General features: G+C 38.2%; 2 protein-coding genes across 4 annotated transcripts in view; both read right to left on the bottom strand.

Annotated features, from left to right (window-relative positions):
• The window catches only part of LOC104965978 (G-protein coupled receptor 64), a 45,223-nt gene extending 36,276 nt beyond the window's left edge, over nt 1-8,947 (bottom strand). Inside the window, exons 1-20 of one of the 3 annotated variants that reach the window (XM_010795060.1) lie at nt 8,831-8,947; nt 8,521-8,639; nt 6,603-6,670; nt 5,720-5,788; nt 4,936-5,003; nt 4,280-4,830; nt 3,906-3,942; nt 3,787-3,824; nt 3,582-3,706; nt 3,445-3,496; nt 3,204-3,256; nt 2,321-2,362; nt 2,180-2,247; nt 2,038-2,078; nt 1,898-1,937; nt 1,602-1,636; nt 1,374-1,501; nt 1,132-1,252; nt 765-1,034; nt 575-667 (exon numbers count right to left, since the gene is read on the bottom strand). In XM_010795060.1, coding sequence (XP_010793362.1) covers nt 664-667; nt 765-1,034; nt 1,132-1,252; nt 1,374-1,501; nt 1,602-1,636; nt 1,898-1,937; nt 2,038-2,078; nt 2,180-2,247; nt 2,321-2,362; nt 3,204-3,256; nt 3,445-3,496; nt 3,582-3,706; nt 3,787-3,824; nt 3,906-3,942; nt 4,280-4,830; nt 4,936-5,003; nt 5,720-5,788; nt 6,603-6,670; nt 8,521-8,615 — 1,905 coding nt within the window. In that variant the 5' untranslated portion in view covers nt 8,616-8,639; nt 8,831-8,947 and the 3' untranslated portion in view covers nt 575-663. Of the gene's footprint in view, nt 1-465; nt 668-764; nt 1,035-1,131; nt 1,253-1,373; nt 1,502-1,601; nt 1,637-1,897; nt 1,938-2,037; nt 2,079-2,179; nt 2,248-2,320; nt 2,363-3,203; nt 3,257-3,444; nt 3,497-3,581; nt 3,707-3,786; nt 3,825-3,905; nt 3,943-4,279; nt 4,831-4,935; nt 5,004-5,719; nt 5,789-6,602; nt 6,671-8,520; nt 8,749-8,830 lie in introns of those variants that run through there. The other 2 variants (XM_010795059.1, XM_010795058.1) reach the window with 2 other exon arrangements.
• Nucleotides 8,948-12,624: 3,677 nt separating this feature from the next.
• On the bottom strand, nt 12,625-20,430 carry gabrr3a (gamma-aminobutyric acid type A receptor subunit rho3a). The gene is made up of 9 exons (XM_010795061.1): nt 20,109-20,430; nt 19,147-19,259; nt 17,169-17,236; nt 16,861-17,084; nt 15,961-16,043; nt 15,250-15,387; nt 14,159-14,311; nt 13,314-13,507; nt 12,625-13,204 (listed from the first exon to the last, which is right to left on the bottom strand). The coding sequence occupies exons 1-9, from the start codon at nt 20,243-20,245 to the stop codon at nt 12,899-12,901; spliced, it is 1,416 nt and encodes a 471-aa protein (XP_010793363.1). The 5' UTR covers nt 20,246-20,430; the 3' UTR covers nt 12,625-12,898.
• Nucleotides 20,431-21,366: the final 936 nt, after the last annotated feature.

Raw genomic sequence — 21,366 nt, 5'->3', positions numbered from 1 at the left:
TGGGAACCACTGATATATAGGATACTATGGATTTTTTTGTAGGCAAAAACAGGACATTTGGTGCTGTCGGTGCTGCGTTTTGTTTTCACCCTCACTGCCTTTCACACCCCAACAACAAACCGACTTTGAATTTAAATAGGATCTCAGAGTACAAAACAAAAATCCATTATCTATTTGGACATTAAATACATTCTCATGCATGTGATGTAAAGATAAAAGCCTCTTTTAGGAGAGGATGTATTTTTGCTACCAGTGGAGTCGCCCCTTGCTGGATATTAGAGAGAGTGCAAGTTTGAGGAGCCTTTCCATTGCCTTCATTTATTCAGACCTTGAGATGACTGCTTGAAGTGAACTGCTTCCCAGGGGGGCAACTTGCAACTGAATTGTCAAAATAAAGTTCTCAAAAAAGGTCTTGAGTTACACCATCTAATTTCTGTAGACAACAAAATAAATGAAACGTGAAACCTGTTGGAGGAGTCGGACAGCACCTCAGGAGTGGCACCGAGCAGATTGCTGACAATGTGGACGGAGATGTTTCCGAGAGCAAAGCTGACCGTTGGGCCCGACAAAAGTCTCTCCAGCTTTGACACCAGCTGACGCACCTGGCTGGAGTTCACCTTGGACATATCTTTGGTCAACTCAAGCAGTGCATTGGCTTGGCTTTCAGCTGCAGTCAAGAACATTTGAAAAGTACACTTTAATGATGCTATAATGATGTCAATGTTGGGAACAGAGTTGTACACAGTGCTGAGGTGAAAACAAACCTGACTCGGGGACAGTAGTGAGGGTTGCATTCAGAGCTGGAGATGTTGCTGTCAGCGTGGATGAAGTTACATTTGCAGATGAGGTGGATGAAGTTACATTCACAAGTGAGGTGGATGAAGTTACATTCACAGGTGAGGTGGATGAAGTTACATTCACAGATGAGGTGGAGGTGTTTGGTTGTGCGGTTGTCACATCCGGGCTGGGTGGTAGCACATGGTGTAGCATCACACGACTCGTTAAGCTCCACAATTATATTTTTCCTGCCATGACTGTTAAGAAAAAAGGAAGAAATTAGAATCCTGGGTTGCAAGTATTTGTTAAGATTTTAAATCAGGTTTTTGTTGTAATAGTGCAGATCATACAAACCAAGTCAGGAGGTTAGACTCTACTATTGTTGGGCAAAAGTAAGCAGGAGGTATGTTCAATTGGTACCACATGTTGCTGAGAGAATTCAGTGGATTGTCACTGAAGGAATTTCCACAAATGGCTGTGGGACACAGAAGAAAAAACACAAATGAGGAGTTTTACAGCAAAGACTTGCAGCTATTTTCTTGACGGCATGAATTGCTGTTGAATTGACTTGTTTTCCCTGTATTAAGTTCACACACCAGCTCGAGTCACGGTTCCAAAGTAACGTATTCCTGGCTCAGATTCAAACAAATGAATCACAGCATTCGACAAATTACAGATAGGAACCTCACGGCCAAAGTGTAAAGTCACTCTGCATTTTTGAAGACTTAAAGTAAAAAAGCAAAAGAGTACAGATTACAGTCACTGTTCAAATGCATCAATGCAAAGAAATGGTCCAGCAAAGCTATGAGTAGGATTAGACTCACTTTGTTGATGAGCTTCCACATGTCACAGTGGCGTTCTAGGAAGAAATGTTCATTGTTAAAAAGCATAATATCCAGTGTCAATCCAGAGCAAAACATTTGTATTTCATGGACATCTGACCAAAAAGAAAAAGCCATGTGCAGTGGCCAATTGCCTCAATGCCATGCATCACATTGGCAAAATGAAATGCAAAAAAAATATTTTCACTTAATATTCGAATTTGATCTTTCTTGTAATTGCCTATTTAAACTAAAATGTGAAGTTCAGGCACAATTATTACAGTTTGGTCGTCGGTTACCCTGTATTCTGATGCAATGACGGACAATGGACATGAATCGCTGCAAAGGAACATTACAAAGATTGTGATTTATTTTTATTTTAACAAATGGTATTTATTGATGTCAAATTTGATTTGATTTGATGAATGCAAATACTTACTCTTCCCTTGAATAGCAATCTGGTTTACTCAGGTTATACATCTGGAAATATTCAAGAGATTAGAGTTAGATAATTCATTTATGTATAATTTGAGACACTTAATAAAATAATTGAACATTCTTACACGTGAATGTTGACTTACCATGGACGAAACGTACGAAAAATTCATCTTGGAATCTTGTACTGAAAATTGAAAAGTGTAGTATGCCTCTGAAAACAAAAAGATAACACTTAACAAATGTCTTATTTTATCAGGTGGTTTTGTTGTTAATAAAACACTCACCAACTCCATTGCAGTAGGCAGAGCAGTTGCAGGGGTTATGAACTGGAAAAAAAGTCAAAGCATATTGGTTTTCTTTATTTAAATGATAGTATGAAAACAACCACTTAAATATTAAATTATAGTATTCAACCTGCCTTTGTCTAATTTTTGGCCACTGTGCCATTATTTCACCTATTATTTACACAAGAAATAATCAACTATAGCATATAAATGTGTAGGTTATATAAAGGGTCCGTTTTAAAGAGTGATTTGTGCAGGACTATATAACTCGGCCGGCTGGGCACATTGACTTCCTGGAGCGTCCGCTGCTTGCTGTTTCTCCATGGTAACAAAACTAACCTGACGCGCCAGGTGATCTTGTGATCGCGCGATTCTTGCGTGATATCGCGAGATGCATTGAAAGGTAAACAAAACACTGCACGCGGCCAATAAATGAATGTATACATACAAAATAAAACGTGTTAATTAGTGACCATCAGTGGTCTTGCCAGGGTTTGTTACCTACCGAAAAAGCCGGACTAGTTTCTGCACATTTCTAGTCTTTATGCTAAGCTAAGCTAACTGGCTGTAACTGTAGGCTATATTAACGGTACAGATATCAGATGGGTATTGTTCTTCTTAAAACATTATAAGCAAGAAAGCGAACAAATCTGCTTCCCAAAAATGTAAATATAAACCTTGGAATAAATGTTTAGCCTCACAATGGCTCTTCCAATTAACTGTCCAAGTTAAGTCAACTTTACTTTGACTACATGTAGGCTAACCTAGGCCTATGCCACATGTCTACCTTGAAATTGTTGGTTAATGAATGTAGCCTAGATCAGAAGAATTTTCTTTACTTTCTGTTTTTTGAAGATGTTCAAAGGAAATGTTGAAAGCTCACCTGCCCCACAGTGTGCTGAGTTGCCTAGAGCAGCCACAGTCCCAGTGTCTTCACTGTGAAAAGATAGGCGAATTTCATTAATAAAAACAAGACAACCTCATAAAATCTTATAAAAAGGCAGCACATAACATGGCCATACTGTATATATTTACCCTAAAGATCAACCCATAAATACCCCTTAAAAAAACCTTTTAAAATATACAACAAATACAAACAAGATTTTAAATACCAAACACCTTACCATAATTCAACGTCTTGATCAGTATTATTGGAACTGCAGTCCTTTGGTATACCTGTTCAATGACACAGAAGGTTAATTGTATTATGAAAATTTGTTAGGTAGGTTATTATCTATTTTCAGACTGTGCGAACACTCACCGGTTGTATTTGCTCCCACCACATGGATGTCAGAGGAGGAATGACTGGCCTCATAGAGGGTACGGAAGATACAACACAAAGGGACCTGCTGCTTCAGCCTCAGCAACACAGAGCAGTTGGTCTCCCTGAAGTATAAGGTCAGTGTTAACAACAAAACAAATCTTTACACACGTTTTAGTCATTTGAAAATGTATACTTCACCTACCTTATTGCAGTCTTGTTGATGCATGAAACACAAAGATCCTGTTAAAAAACAAATTAATTCACATGATCGTTCTTTTCACACACACTGTTACCCACAGATACATCGTAGTGTTGACTTACTTGAAATAGATCAGATGTTATGCCACTGGTGGTCGCACTGAAAATCAAATTGACATAACAAGATTGATTTAAAGTTGCTATAAAAGTCTGTATAACTTTTGTTAGATGAGATATCACATTTTCCTCTTACAAAGTTGAACTCATAAACAATTAAAAACAAGACCTTACTTAATTTATTTCACATTGATTATGATGACATCATGAAGACAGCACAATTACAACAATATCCTCCTACTGAGAGAAAAAGCAGTATTTTTGTACTCAAGCATGAGTAATATCAACAAAACCTTGGTAAGACTAGTGTTGTCTATCACCTACCTACAGTGAACCCTTTCAATCATTAGTTTGTTTAATCAAAAATGTTTATGAGATACCTGTTTTTTGTCACACTGGCCCGAATTTCCCGAACTAGGCGCTTGTTGTTTCTGTTATCTGGTTCTGTCTTCTTTGTTTTGCGGTTCCCAGTGGCTTTTGTTACCAATGTTGTTTTAAAAAAAAGTGTGCTTCCAGGTTCGTTTGTAGTGAGGCCTTCTAACAAAGTTGCTCCAGCTGAAGTTGTGGTGTTCCTTTTTAAGACTGTGGTTGATGCAGCTGGTCTTCTGGTGATACTTTTTAACTCTGTAGTTGATTCAGTTGGAGTTCTGGTGATGCTTTTAGATACTGTAACTGTTGCAGCTGCAGTAGTTGTGTCCCTTTTTAAAGTTGTATTTGTAGCATTTGTAGTATGGTTGTTGCTCTTTAGCCTAGTGATTGCCAGAGCTGTAGTTGAATTATAGCTTTGTGATGTTGATGTTGCTGTCTTCACCAGTGTTGTTTCATATGAAGTGTTTGGAGAGGTAGTTTGTGGGGAGGTAGGTGCGACAGTGGTTTCTTCAATGTTTGGAGAAAGACAGGTGTGCAGCTTGTTTGCAAACACCTGTTTAAGCTGGGGAAAGGAACACAATGCTAATTATATTTATTTATAGGGTATACATATCATATATCCGGTATATTAGTCAGCAACAAGTCCGGAACCTATTCCTAAACATACCCAGGCAACTATTTCCTCTTCATCTTTCTCTTCATTGACATCCACAGTGACAACAAAAAAGGAGTATACTGTGAAAGGAGGAAAGACAGAATGTAGTTCAGTAAACAGATTGAAAAAATGATAAATAACCTCGGATAACACAGATGATATCAGCCATATCCCTGATCCACAAAATTCCTTATAAAGCTGTTTTCACAGGCAGAGTTGTACTTGCCCTATTTAGTCAACTGATCTTGAAGAGGACATATTATGCTCTTTTTCAGGTTCATATTTGTATTGTGTGCCTCTTCTGTGACTTGTTTACAGGATTTCATGTTCAAAAAGGTCTTTATTTTTGTGATGCAGCACCTCTTTTCACCCTCTGTCTGAAATCAGAGCCCAGCCTGCTCTGATTGGTTAGCTGACTGGCTCTGTTGTGATTGGTGAAAAACGTAGAGATGTCACACCCCTTATCCGGTCACGTATAATGTGCGCCAATAGAAGCCGAGTGTTTCTTGATGTCCTTATGTTATGAAAGTAAACCAAGGAGTACAATCGTGGTGTTTCAGGCTGGGGGGAGTGTGTGGTAGAGAGACCCCCTTTCGCGTGAAATTTAGGATTTTAGACTTTGCAGACCATTTACATGCACAAACGCCTATAACACACTACACCCCCAAAAGCATAATGGTATGTAACATATTGTATTTCCTGTCATCAGTCTTCAATGGTTACTGAGATCAGAGTGGATGAGCGAAGTACAAAGTTGGGTTTGACACAGTATAACATAATGCCCGTGCATGTTTACCTGAAGGCTGTGTGTTTGTTGGAGGAACAGTGGGGAGAGCATGAGCGGTCTCAACACAGGAAGCCTGACCTGTCGGCGTAAAAGACAGAATAACAATTTTTAGTTTGCACAGAATGAACGATTAAGAGGAACATTTTAAATGTACACTTCAGTTTAATGTTGATTTAATATGAGTCCTTTATTTTAGTGTAGACACTAGAAATGTTGTATTTTACACTACGCTAAAATAGTCATTATTACTGAATGTGTAAAGTCAAGTTTAAAGTGATCCTTCTATAATACTGCAGACTTCATCAATATGTTTCATTTTTTTCACAAGTCATTATTTAATATGTTATTGTGTGTTACACAATACCAATAATGGTCCATAGGACACTTGTAATTAATTCTAAATCACATCTAAATATGTTATACTGAGATGTAAACTGCCATGTACTTCGGAACGTTTGTTCAGGTATACATGGTAGTTTCCCAAAGTAGTTGAATTACAACACATCTCTTAATTTTTTCCTATTTCTTGGTCATGTTGTCTGCCTTCCTCTACAAAGAAGTTACAGTAGGAAACAGACAGATATTAGACTAGAGTAACAGTTTACATATTGCAAAACTCATTGGGGTGTGTGTGTGTGTGTGTGTGTGTGTGTGTGTGTGTGTGTGTGTGTGTGTGTGTGTGTGTGTGTGTGTGTGTGTGTGTGTGTGTGTGTGTGTGTGTGTGTGTGTGTGTGTGTGTGTGTGTGTGTGTGTGCATTTGTGCGCTGAATGACTGGCATTTTAGACATGGGAGACATTAAATAGAAGTGCGAAGTTGTCAGTCCAGTTGAGATGACGGATGATGACGCTCCATTGTCTGCTCTAAGCTGTCATAGCTCATGTCAGAACATACCTGCCAATAGGACGGCCAGCAGAAGTATGTGCAGACAGTGGTAATGTTTAGAGCCTGCCTTCTCCAGTCTGTAAGATGACACATACAATCATTTAAACACTTTTTCAAATGTCTATATGGAATGAAATAGTCTAGTTCAAACGCCATTGTAGTGACGTTCAATTGAGTTGTTGAATAGCAGATCACACGGGTGAAAGAGTGAGTCATGTAACAAATATTCTCAGACTAATCTTGAGCACCTATCTCCTTCCCTCTCACGCTGATAATTGCTAAAGCCTTTCCTGTATTAATTTTTTAAGAGCGTTTCTCTTTGGCTTCGGATAATTCAGTAATTTACCGTATCTTATAATGTGCCTAAGAAATGGATAATGCCAAATCAAACACTATTATAACACATATTCCTGTTAAGCATCACCTTTAATCAGAGTCCACTACAACAGAGCAAACACATTAACTTTATCACTGCTTAAGGAAAAGTGCAAACAGTAACACAAAGAGAGAAGTTCATATCGCACAGTCTAGAAAAACATGTTGGGTTTTATGAATAAATGAGGAATGTTTGCTCAGGTCAGTTTTCCACAAGTGTTTACATCTATTATGAAACTGTGCTTATACCATGCAGTGTATTAAGAAGTTATGTGGTATCAGAAGAGTTTTATTTTACATTTAAAGCTCTCTAAATGTTGGTACCTGCTTTAATATATGTTTTATTTTTTTCATTTAAAGCCCAAAATAACCTATGAACGTTATGTAATATAATATTCAACTACGAATACGACCCATATGATTGGTTGTTTGTTCACACTAGTAGCAAATCAAAACACCCTCACAGCTATACTTTATGTAATTGTTATCAGAATGGATGAGTGAGGTTTGAAATTGTAGTTTCAAACAAGTGGTTAACGTTGTGAAATGATTACTACTTGCTTTGGTTCATCACAAGATCATGGTTTACATGTGTTAAGTAATTAGAAGGACAACAGATGAGGTGTAAAGGATAAGCCTTAGAGATACTAAATAACAAAATCATAATGCTGATGTTTGAAATCCAAGAATACATTTATTTATCAGAACATAACAATGTAGAACTAAATACATTTGTTATTTCTCATTATCTTTCTTTCCATTTCTCTGTGGATTGCTACAATGTTGAAGATGGAAATTATGCCAAATGTTTTGTATACAACTACCAAACCAGACAAAGTCATTCGTTTTTTATGTCTTTTAATCTGCCATTGCTTTGCTCTGGTCAGCACTCTACCTAACACGCACACCTAGGGCCACAACACAGCGAGAAATATATACTGTAGATACATGAAGCTTCAACTGAGAGGGCAACACATATAACTTAGTCAGCTAAGCCCTTTCGAGGCAGTGGGCTCGACTGAAATGTAATTGAACCCTTTTCACCTACATCCTGTACGTAATGTAGTTAATGTTAGTACATTGACTTGAGGAAGAATAGAGTATATTAGAATTAGAGAAATAGAAAATGAGAGAAGAAACATCTCAGCAATAGCTGTGACAGGTGAGAACATGATGATTAGAGTAGAGAACCGATGTTGCTCAACAAAATCAAAATCTTTTGTTTCAATATGTAGATGATGAAGACGAATTTTACATCAACAGTACAAATCCACAGACCCATTCATCTTGGGAATGTTTTCTTCTGCCCCTTAACGTTATGTGAACTGCCATTATTTCTGGAAATATTATCCTAAACTTCACTTAATATACCCAAGCTAAATATGAAATAGTATATTCACAATCAAAGCCAAAAAGTAAAAGAAGACAACATACAATTTCTTTAAATTAAGACAAATATGGTGTAAATAATAAATATGTAAAATGTAGCAGACCAGCTGTGGGCACTATTAAAGGAAAAGCAGACACACCAAAACCAGCCGCACCACTTTACCTGACAGAGGGGCCAAACGTGTGTCGACTTGAAGATCCATAAGAACAAAAGCCAGCAGATTTCCTCTTCATTTTAGCCTCATTTCCTTGGGACATCACTTCCCGAGGGTGAATACTAGCCTTGAAAACAAAGCCAAAACACAAACTTTATGTGTGCATTTTCTTCTCTCTGCCGACACAAACTCGTTGCTAGCGTTGTTGACAGACTGCTGAGTGAGTTCACTTTGACTTTCCCATGCAGGATCAAAAGCTGAAACATGTGGCACGCCCCTGGAACGTCAACCTGAATAGGTGCATGTTGCAAACATTACCTGCTCAACAATGTCTACCTCCCGAAACTGGAAATTCTTTGAGTTTAGACCAGTTCAAAGAAGGCTCATTGCTGTACAATACTCCAAAAAATGATTAGCCTAAATGTCCACAGCTAATGTCTGTGTAGGTTTATGCAGGGGGTTTTCTATCTAAAAGTATTCTGATTCTGATTTGTTTGTCAGTAAAGGTGCGCCTAAGGGCGTGTCCTAGCCTTGTTAATGTAATTAGTGACGGACTTGACTTGAACTAATTGTCTCCAGGGTAACACTGCAGAAAGGGCATTCAAATATTTACTGTTGCGTAATACGAAATCACACACCAGCATTATGTGTATGTCCTGTTATGCACCTACTTTTCAGGAGGGGTTTGTATGTGACGCACCTGAACTCACACATAAAAATGTAATCAATTACTGTGGCATTTTAAATTATATTTACACAAGCAAACCTCTATATATTTTAATACGGACGCAGCATACTAATTTAATCAATTATTGTGGCATTTTAAATTATATTTACACATGCAAACCTCTATATATTTTAATACGGACGCGGCATACTAATTTAATCAATTATTGTGGCAGTTTAAATTATATTTACACAGACTAACCTCTATATTTACTGTACTGTAATACAGTTACACCCTAAAGAGTCAAAGCCATGTGGTTGTATGTGCACTCTTCAGAGGCCACACTGCTCATTTACTAAATAAAGTTAAATCAAATACTAAATAGAAAAAATGACTATGCTGGCAGTGGATGTAAAAGAAGGGTTCCTGAATTTGAACAGTCATATCCTGATAGCCCAGATTAGATATGTATCAATGTGTCAATGAAATAGCTTTTAGGGAGGGGCTAGGGTTAGTAAACCATTAATAATTGTATTATTAACAACAACACTTATTATATTGTGGTACCAAAATAATTTGACAATGGACAAGCGTGCGTTACCTGTAAATAATAAAGGAAGGAACAGTGGAGTAATAGGTGTTCCCAGTTTGTACACTAGGGGGCGACATAAGGATAAAGATCAGATGGACACACACACAAATGAGACCAGAGCAAATAAAATGTTCATGTTTTCCTTTTTTTCAATTTGAACCATATTGTGCACTGATATTCCCGCCTGCTGAGCTTTTAGAAAATAACTCTGGTCAGGTTTCTTTACATTATTCATAATAAGCTTTGATGAAACTGACTTCCTGCTGGCTTCATGTACATTAACTAACACCATGTTATGCAACCGGGGTATGACTGACTTTATGAACTCTAATCCCTTCAACCCATGTTTTCTCATTCGCTCCAATCCTTTAAACTCATTTCATGTTAACATATAAAAGTGGGTATCTTTTTGTGAAATTGTATACAGCATAGCATGTAATTGTTTTTTTTAGTATATTGTTGAGTGTATTGTCACTCCTGTCACACTGAGATATTTAAAGAATAAACAATAATATATTATTGGGTTACGGCATCATATAGGCTATACGTTTAAAAACTTCCAGCAGCAGCAGCACATAAAAGCTTCTTTCCGATTTCCATACATATACTTTTAAATGTAGATGTGCTGTATACCTGCTGTTATGATCTATTAATCCTCTGTTATGTCACTCTTGGTTGTCATGTTGCATGTGTTTGATCGATAGCATGAAGTAGTGTCTGTTCTCTACACGCTATGATCGTCATGAGATGGTGGAGGAAGGGCTTTGACATGAATCCCTTTCTCAACTGCTGTTTCCACGATCGATAAAGCAATTTAATTCCTGAGCTTTTAATCCTACATGGGCAATAATTCCTTAATAGAGAACATGACTACTTGTATTTTGAAAATAGTAGCACATTTTAGCTCATTGTTTCGTTTTTTAGGGCTGCACCTTAACTGTGTTTGTTCACCGCCACAGCAGCGGAGCAAAGATAAATAATGCCTTGCTGCTAAGACTAACACATTGTCGTCAAATTGATATTAATGAATGTCTACGGCTAAAGCACACAGATATATTATCATGGGGACAACCGCAAATAGGATGACAAGAGGTGCAGCAAGAGGAGATTGCATTATTCCACTCAGGAAAGGTTATTTCAGTCGATCTTCATTTTCTGTTATTGCTAAACAATGGAACTCAATCCCAGCTACAATCAGAGAACATAATACATTCAGTTTATTTAAATCCTAATTAAATAGTTGGTAAGGAATCAGCTCTGTCAACACTGATACAATCTTCTGCACCTCACAACCCACTGTCTGTCTGCACTGCCTGTGCTTGATATCCTGTTCTTTTTCATAATATGTATTTTTTGTTTTATTGTTTTTTAATTAACATTTCCAGTATTGTATGTTGCATGTTTTTATTGATTGTATTTACTCGTTATTTTAAATGACATTTTGTCTCATTAGGGTGACTTAGTAAATCTCTCCGGTTACTACTGATGAAAAATAGCATCTTGTCTAACCCTGGCACTAACACTAGAACCGCCAACAGGGTCAATTTGACCCAGACCTGTCTTTTATTGTAGGCTATGTAACTTTTTTTCAATAACATATTAAAGTCTCCCAGTCCGTGACTTTTCCTGAAAGTGTGTTATGTAGCACCATAGGTTGTTAACAATTGTCAATATGAAGTCAGATTGAAGAAATCTGCAAAAGAATTGCCATTTATACCTATTTCCGCCAAGCGGGTCATATTGACCCCACCCCTTTTCGCGCTATTGATTTCGCGTAAACAAACATGACGTGTTGCTATAGCAACGCCTTTTGTCTACTGCAGTTCCTTATAGATTGAGAGATAGATTGAGAGAGAGAGATAGATTGACAGTCTGTAGTGAAGGAGCGCGCTACCGCTCACGGGAGACTGCTCACTCTGTGCTGTTTGCTGCTTGCACTGAGCTCCGAAGCAAACAGCTGTTTGCTTTTCACCCAACAACGACAACCGCCTCACGAAACCCTATGTTGTACCGTTAATAAACGAAACAATTTAACAAAATTGCTTGTCAAAATACCAATACCACAGGACCATTTTTCTTTTTAAAGCAATACTTTTACTTTGAAAATCAATGCATTCTAATGCTGGGTCAATTTGACCCCGGTGGTGGTTTTAGGTATAAAAAATCTCTGGCGGTTCTAGTGCTAAATGAGAAGGAATGTTGATTAATGTGCACTGTCCCTGTTAACCCTTAGATGCACGAGTGACTGGATCCTACTCTTCCATAAGTGGGTCAAAAAGGACCCTTATTAGAATAATATGTGTTTTTATGCCATTCTTGTCATTTTGGTTAAGAAAAATCTCTTGTATAATATTTAGTATTATATTTTGGTTCACACTAGAAATATTTTATATTACATTTTTCACTATTTATAATTTTAGATATTTTTTTTACATTTTCAAAAAAAACTTTTCCCCATAGGATTCCATAGAAAAGGCATGCGGGTCATTTTTGACCCACTTATGGAAGCTTGGGGTAGAAATACAAAAACTACAATTTCTTAAAATGTAAATAAAAAATTTGAATGGCATGATATCCAAAACATGTTTTTTGAGGAATAGCTGGAATATGAAATGATACAAAAATAAAGATACTTCAAGAAAACCACCTCGCCGGGTCAAAAAAGACCCACTTATGCATCTCAGGGTTAAATAAATAAATAAAATAAGAATAAAACAAAGTAAAATAAAGCAAAGTAAATATTTGTCAGAATTATATTTTTAAACTTGACACACAACATCCATTTATTTTTCAAGACAATGTACAGTTATTATACTTTAAGATGTTCTGTGTCTAATCAAGAAATAAAATAGAACACATTTGTTTGAATAAAACTATGTTTTTTATAAAACAGGCATGCGAGAAAAAAATATAAACATCAGCAAAAATAGCCAGCCATTCAATGCAACAGCTGATCCCAGATGTTTTCCATGTAGACGACATCATGCACGATATCATCATCAGACAGACTTGGGGTCGAATCCCATAGCAGAGTTTTGTTAATCAGTTTATTGCAGCCTGTTGGTGTTAAACTGTATTGTGGTGGAAATAGTCTTAAATCAATAGTTTCCTCTGATGCATAGGTGATTTACGATGCATACATACTCCAGTAAATGATGTTGAAGAGCAGGTAAGCCAGGGGGAAGATGACTCTGGAGTAGGAGTCGATCATGTAGCTGTGGCTCATGATGAAGCTGAGGTTTTGTAGTAAAGGGTGCTTGCGGCGTAGCCTCGTTCCCTCTGTGGGTCCGGAGACGGTAGAGTTTCGAGACTGCGTGTTCCTCTCTGTGTTTGAGGTGCTGGTTGTGTCTGGAAAAGGAGTCAGGTCGATGTCATTGTCGTGGAAACAGCCATCGAACGCCATAGCCTGGTTGGCGTCGTAGGAGTCTGGGATCTGCAGAGACAAAAGCAGACGAGGAGAGTTAGTCGGTCCAGATGGTATTTATTTGGTATTATTTATTTATTTAACAAGATATTCTAGGCCACAAACAGCCGAATATGACCTTTGCCTTCCTGAGCCTCTTCATCTCCTCCACCGTAGTGAAGTAGTTGACAGCAGCGTACTCGATGACAGACAGGAAGACAAACAGGAAGCTGGCCCACAGGTAGATGTCTACGGCCTTAACGTAAGACACCTGTGGCATAGAGGCTGAGACACCGGTGATGATGGTGGACATCGTCAGGACCGTGGTGATGCCTGCATACAAAGGAGCAATTAAAAAGAATAGCCCTATCCACAATATAATTATCAAGTCCTCATATCAGAAACACCACACCAGTACTCAATAGGCATAAAACAAACCGAAGTTGCATTATAAATATTCTCCGTCGCAATTGTTAGTTTTTTAATATCTGTATAACTACAATAATGTAATCTTTTATCTGAACACTACAAGTCATTTTAGTGACTTGAAGCTGCAAACTGTTGCTTAAAGCCGAAGAAAAACATACTGCTGTTTAACAACATAACTACGTCATACCTACGAGTGATTGATAAAACATTTCAAATGCTTTATTCACTATTTATGACCAGGTCTTGGCATGTAGTTTACATTATCAGATTGAATTGGGTTAAAGACTATTGTCATAATATCTGCCTTTTGAATTCACCATCGTTTTTTCATTTTTCGCAATTAAGTGTTCCCCCTATTTTCTATTGTTGTGCTAAAATAAGCTAAACAGTGCTCTTATCTCTCCATAAGAAATTAGAAAAGCTAAATACCTAAATTGTTAAACATTTCTTATAAGTAAAACTGATGATTTTGGATAAAAATACAAGTGAAATTGTATTTGTTGAATAAATCTGTCAACATGTGTTAAAGGTCAAATGAAGACGTAGTCTCAGTACCCAGAGAGACACGGGCAGGTACAGCCCTCCTGTCTATCCAGAAAGACACCCAGGACAGCATCACCATGAGCATGGTGGGAAAGTATGTCTGAAGCATGAAGAAGAAGATGTGCCTCCTGAGAAGGAAGTTTATGTAGAGCCGATTGTACCAACCTGAAACAGACAAACGGACAGAAAGTGGAGGTTGGGTAGAGAGTGGGTAGCATGGCATAATAACAGTGAGAAGCAGCAGAAAACTCTGGAAAATGTTGCAAAAAAACATGAAAAATTAAGTATAAGTTGTGAATGTAAGAAAGTACTAGATGGACCTACAGGTAGAACCTAGACCTCAGTTGGCAAAGTGATTATTTTCTGTGTAGAGCTGCAGTTATATAACAAGCTCTTAGAGCGGAAAGGTCTTACTTAGATTACTTCACACTCAGAAGAAAATCTCCCTTGCCATCTTTTTTTTTCGTCCTACAGTCAAAGCAGGCAGGGTTTCAAAAAGTGGGCTTAGTCAATGCTTATATGATAAGGCAACCCACAGAAACAACATTGCACTATAGTTCGGGATGTTTAGCCTTAGTGTTACTGATTCATTTAGGTCAGGGGTGTCAAACTCAAGGCCCGCGACTATATTTGATGTGGCCGGCAAGAGCTTGCAAAGAATATAATACGTTGCCCATAAAGTCACACAGTGCATCTCATTTCGTGACGTGCGGACAGAAGAGCCCTGTTCTTTCAGATGTAGTTAATTATGAAGTTATTACCCTATCTGATAATAATCCAACACAGAGGCAATAATGTAATATAATACATTATTTTATATATATTTATATAGTCTTAAAGTTACAACCGGCCCTTTTGAGTGCAACAATAATGCTGATATCACATTGATGATGAAATTGAGTTTGACACCCCTGATTTAGATAGAAGAGGAAAGGTCATGCATGAATTTGAGGTGACAAACTCATTAAAAAAATATCATACTCTTCAACATCATTTAAAGAACAGTAACAGCTCTGGTGGCTTATTTAGTTTGACTTTTTTGATGGTGTTTGTTCAAAGCAGGTACAATTCAGAGGGGCCCTCGCGGCTCTGAGCTCACATACCAGTGCTGCTGTAGAAGGAAAGCCCGAAGGAAGGCTGGAAATCTTCAACAAAAAACTGAGAAAGCACGATCTCGTCAGTCCTTAAAGAATCGTTCCCATTCTTCCAGTAGAGCATCAGGTCGTTTTCATTGTAAGCATCTTTAAGAGAGGAGGGAGGGGGGTCAACATTTAGATGTTGCCAAAAAGAGTCATGGATCAGAGGAGGGGAAAGATTGCACAGAAGGGGTCTCTCCTGTGAGATCAGGATCCATGCTTCATCCATGAAATAATTTAAGACAGATAAAGAGAAATGGAAGCAAGCCAGAATAACAAAAGATTCCCAACATGGAAATGAATCCCAAGTTCGGGGATTCAGAAAAACAGAATCCCCCAGTAAGTCCTTCATTAGAAGAGCAGACTTTTATAATGGGCAGAGATAGAGCTGATTGAGGATTATGATATATTTACTCAGTGCAAAGAGAAGATGGCGGGGGTTACTGTGCGTTTATGAAGCTTGGCTACTGCTTCATGTAATTTAGTGAGCTCAGCAGTATCACTAGCCGATGCTTTTTGAATTAAAAACCAGCGTATCAAAAGTTATGTAACATGTTATTCAGCAAAACATGCCAAGCAAGCATTGCAAAAACATTTACATAAATCCTCAGGAAAACCGATTTAAATTCCCTATCAAGCATTAACAACAGGAAATGTTCCAACTAGTTTGGTACTTACAGCTCTCCAGCTCCAGAGAGCAATTCTGTGTGTCCAGAGGGAAACTACTGAAGTCCATGGCGCAAAGCGCAGTCACCGTGATCCTGAAACACAGCTTACAGCCTCATAAATCAAGCAAGATGTCAGAAAGTGTATACAACAATATCACTGGACTGATTTTAACATATGGTGGTGGAGAGGGACATTAAATGATGCATTCATGCACTAACTCTCTCTCAGAGGCCGCTGGCGCTACAATCTGTCGGGATGACGCCATATTGACGACATCTGTGGCTGAGATGGTTAAGATGAATGTCGTCTGAAAGCTTCTTATATTTATTTCAGGCGATGCCCATTAAACCCCGCATTAACAGTCCACTAGATTGTTTCATATCTTGGTTGACGTCCTTTTTTATAAAATTGTTTTATTATTTAAGGCGAAACCCTTCAGTGCAATTCTGGGCTGCTTTGTTTCAATAGAGTGGTGGAATGAAAACAACCAAAACACACCTTAAGGTATTCATTTCACTTTGTTTGTATTGATCTGTAGATTTCCTCTAATTTCCTCTAATATTTACGAAATAAAACAAAAAAAAGAACCTGAATTGAATTACCGGACTATATGCAAATGACTCAATCATAACTCCTTAAGTTAGATCTATATGCGCAGGTACACTTAAAGCTAGACAATGAAAGCTTTGGAAGTAGGAATCACATTCTTCCTCTTCGGATATGCAGTTGAATTAAATTGCAATAATACACATCAGATACTGCAAGCTACTAGACACATTTTTTTTTGTGCTAATACGCATGGCATTTCAAAATATTGATGACCATTAAGGTGTCCTTAAAAGTGACAACAGCAACAAAAACAAGTAAATTCCATGTGCCACATAATATAAAAAAACGTATTTTTGTTACCTGACACTGTAGAGAATATTGCCATCAGGAAAAACCCTCAACATGATGTTCTCCATGGTTGTGTCGTGGATAAAAGAACGCTTAGAGTGGACGAAGAACACGTCAGGAACCCAAATCTTCTTCACAAGACGTGCGTCGAAGGTACGACTCTTATTGCTGCTGGAGGGGAAGGCCAGGCGGTCGTCCTGCCAGTAATGCCTCAGGTACAACGTCATGGTGAAGTCCTGAAAACAAAACAACCCTGATGTTCAGATGAGAAAAGGAAACACTGTTCCTAGACTAAGTGCATATATCCTATTAGCACGTACCATGTTTACTTCAGATATACCGTCAATGCTCTCCACCTGAACATCAATGCCGACAGGAATAGCAGAACCTACAAAAGGTCAAACGCAGTGGATCAGCTTTTCAGCAACAGTAACACGCCGTCCATGAATCACACATCTGCCAGGGATTATTTAAGTGTAAATCCCACATCGTGACATATACAGTAGGACAAAAGCTAGATTTGAGGGAATACAAATACAAACAGTTGGATTAGAGCGATGCCCTGGCTAGTTCTTAAGCATGACTGAGTTTAGAGATGCCTTGACACCGTTCAGATTTAAATCACAAGATGTTGTCTCACCAGAATCTGCATGGATATAAATATCCATTGTGTTACTCATAACAGACTACTACAAAAATCATTCAGTTTATGCTCTTAAACTTTCTTTTCAATATGAGTCTTAAGCCTGTCCCAGGATGCAGCAACAAAATCCTATTAGGGGGTATTTTAGTTCACATGACCTGATAAACCCGAACTGGGAAAATATGTCAAATGAGTTCAGAGCCAGGAAACAAACTAAGGATTTGTTCTCCTCTACGAGCATGTGTTGCCAGCCCATTATTGAACAGCGCAACAAAGAGGATCTGCTTCGATCGTGAGCGCATATGCCGGCGACAGTCTGCACTGATAAACCCAAACATCTACTTAAACAACTGAAATGTTTCAACACCATGTAGCCATTGTGTACCCATCTAAATATTCTATAGAGTGTATAGTTGGACCTTATCCCTCATCGCCCAGTCACACTATAAACGTATGATGTGAACTAAACATACCGTTCCCTCTGTGCCATTATCTAATGAAGGGAAGCCATCAGTCTACGATTACATTGGAGTAGTGGGGTAGGAGAGATTATATCGGGCAGGTAGGGTCCTGGAGGTAAAGACCTGCTCATTTTTTTTTAATGTTATGTCACTGAATATTGCTAAAAACAGATGACAGCATATTCATTCAAAATCGGTAGGCAAGAGGTGTTTAAACATTTCTGTTTGCAATCCAATTAGTATCGAGCGAACACATTAGAGCACGCTTTGGTTGTACGCAGCTACTGTACACGGCTGTGCAGAGAGCAAAAGTGAAACGCATTAGCCGCGATGCAATGCTTCAACAATGAGAGGAACTAATACAGTTCACAGTAGAACCATAACAAACACACTGATACACCAGAAATACAGGTTTTTACAGAACACTAATTTCAAACCAGCCACACAATGCTGGTTTTGTAAGACCTTATTGTTTGCAAAGAAAACAGGTGACATAAGAGTCAACTCATGCAGGAAGTCTGTTACAGTCTAGTGGTCAGAGGACAACACCTCGGCAATGAAGGCCTTTAAAATAGCTGCTCGTAAATGTCAAGAAAGAGTCACTTGTTGGACTCAGAGACAACTTAAACACATCCACTGAAAGGATTAAGACAGCCACCCAATGCTTTGCACAAAAAAAGAGACATTTTCTGAAGCTCCAGAGCATTTTCTTTTCATTTAAAGTTTGTTTTTTATTATTCATGGATTATGAATGTATATATTAAAATCAAAACTAAATCCTCACCCGGCTACGAGGCACAGAAAGAACACAAAGCTTGTTGTGTACAGATTTGCTACAGTCTTTGAAACGGGGATACAAATAAAACAAAATTCTAGTTTTAAATTCTAATAATTATGCAACACGAAAATGTCATATAACATTAGGCTTTTCTTCCCGTCCTCCACAGAATTAGTACACAGATTATTTTATCTGTAGCCTACTAGGCTGTCTGTCATCATCTCACACAACAGACAATCTAGGTCACCAGTGGTTTTTGTGGTTGGCGTAACAGCAGCACAGTAACCTACTTAAACCTCCCTGAGTTGCCAGGAGAGCACATGTTACGAAAGTTGATTTAAAAAAGAGAAAGAATATTTGATTAAATATATATTCAGGCTTTCTGTGAATAGATAGATTTGATTTGTGTGTCTTACCTCCAAAGCCAGGCCGCATTGCAAAGTCATGATCTTCAATCCGAAGCAGCTGCTCAGATTTAATTAGCAGCGACTTGGTGCTGTCCAGCTTTTTGAGCTTAAGATCAACTCGTCTGAAAAACAAAGAGAACAAATGACAGATTAATGTAGAAACTCCTTCTCTGACACCTACGCATAATTGAAGCAGAACTGACATCTGGTCGAGGGAGTTAGTGATGGTTAATTGGACTTTAGCACTCTGATTACAACCCAAGGCTTTGGTCTAGTGGAAATTAGAAGTTCCATAACTGTTCGCACATAACTGGGTTGGAGACATCGTGTTGCTCTTTCTTGAGTCTTATAGGTTCAACTTGCACCTTTTATTTATTCAAAATGCACATCTGTTTTTACTGTCTTCTTAGAAATCCTTGTGATTTTTTATTTTTCAGATTTTCCCTGCTGTACTTTATGTTGCATAAGTCTTATAAAAAAATTACCTGTTCAGTCTCATGCCCAGATTACCTTCCCTTTCACCTCACATGATAGATCACCTGCTCTTACATTTCGTTATTTATTTCAATATTCATGGCCATATTTGATGACATTGTGAAGTAGAACACAGAGCCACAAAATTATATAGGTCGACATTTCAAACATTAAAAGCAGCTCCAAATATTAATTGAACAATGTTCCTGGTAAATAATTGTGTGTATGAGAAATCGTGTATATGAAGTAGTGAATGTAGGGGATTACTTTACTTGTTGTTATTGTTGGTTTGTGTTTTTTGTCATTCCTTTTTCTCTTTGTACATACAATCAGTACAGACCATTGTCTCATTTGTATAAATATATTTTGCTTCCCAATTCTAAATGACAAACATTACTTATGCATTGTCGAAACGCAATACAAATATTTTTGATCAGAAAAGCAGCTCCACGATTACAAAGCAAAGAATCATAAGGAGAAATCACACTTTAGCTCACCCTCCATGCTTCTGCTTGGTGCTCTCTCCAATGTGCTCCTTGTGTCTCCTCTTTTTTGCTGAGTGGCTGCTGTTGTGGGTGAGGGGCCACAGCCAGGCCAAGCACATCAGTCTGAAGGCCAGGAGGGCCAGTCTCATGGTTAGGCTGGTGCTGGAGAGACGAGAGGAACCCAAACGTTCCTCCCGCTGCGTCAGTGTCTCGCCCAGGGAATGCCACAGCTGTCCCTATCCTCTACTGGCACGTCCATGACCCAGCAGCACTCATTCTGTCCCGCCACGCACACACGCATCTTCATTATCCTGCTGTTTCATCTCCTCTAACATGGTGAACATCGGCCAGATATCCAGTGCTTAGCTCCAAGTCACAGGAATCTCCCTGGTTGCATTTGCTGTCCACTGTGCCATCCCTCTGCTGACGTCTGCTGACACAACATGTCACTCCCCGCTGTCCCCACCCTCTGATTTAAAACCAAATATCAATTTATTCCTATAATGACAAAGGAATACCATTAATTCCTCTCTCTAATCTTCTTATCTGTGGTTGGTGAAATCTTTCAGTAACCTACAAACTGGAGGCAGCAGTGGGCGGGGATAAGGATAATACAACCAGCGGTTTCATCATCATTCTGAGCAGATGCAAATAAAAAGCGTGCAGTCTACTTTTATACATTGCTGGATTTTCCCTCTGTACACTGTTCGATGGTTGGAGGACGGATCCTATCCAAGGCAGATGCCAGCATATGTCTCGACAACATCAGCAAACATTGCAGCAGAGACCATTGACAGCAGTGGATATGCTTATTTAACAGAGGCTTTGAGCTGTTTCCGCCCAGCTGAATGCAAGGAAAAAGGGATTACAGATACAGTGTTAGAACAAATGATCCTGTGTATTCAGCTCATTAACTTAGACATGAAAGATTTCAGATACACATTTTTTGCAAAAAGTGTATTGACATATTACTTAAATGTCCAAAAATGGCAACAAAAAAAAGCAATGCTTAACAACACAGTAAAACCCAATCCAGTTAATCTACAAAAAACAATATACTAGTATTATATATATATAGATATATACCATTATGCCCATTTTGATTTCTGAAATCTGATAAAAACTGATAATAGTTTTTCTATTATTCTGTCCAAGCCCAAAACTACAGGTAGTCAAAAATGTTTAGGATTATGTTGTTTTTATACCCTCTCTGTATACTCACCTATACCTATGTCACTTCATCACCTCATAGTCACATTCAGCCAAATAT

The sequence above is a fragment of the Notothenia coriiceps genome, unplaced genomic scaffold, assembly GCF_000735185.1.
Source record: "Notothenia coriiceps isolate Sejong01 unplaced genomic scaffold, NC01 NC01_scaffold00037246, whole genome shotgun sequence".
NCBI lineage: Eukaryota > Metazoa > Chordata > Actinopteri > Perciformes > Nototheniidae > Notothenia > Notothenia coriiceps.
This window is presented reverse-complemented; position numbering and strand designations above follow the sequence as displayed.

What these genes read in the sequence shown, in the direction of transcription:
- gabrr3a (XM_010795061.1), bottom strand. Translation starts at nt 20,245, where the DNA reads ATGAGACTGGCCCTCCTGGCCTTCAGACTGATGTGCTTGGCCTGGCTG. An exon ending in TTCCTTCTACAGCAGCACTG is followed by an intron (nt 14,312 to 15,249) that starts GTATGTGAGCTC and finishes TGTCTGTTTCAG; the next exon opens with GTTGGTACAATCGGCTCTAC. An exon ending in ACCTGCCCGTGTCTCTCTGG is followed by an intron (nt 13,508 to 14,158) that starts GTACTGAGACTA and finishes CTTTGTATGCAG; the next exon opens with GCATCACCACGGTCCTGACG.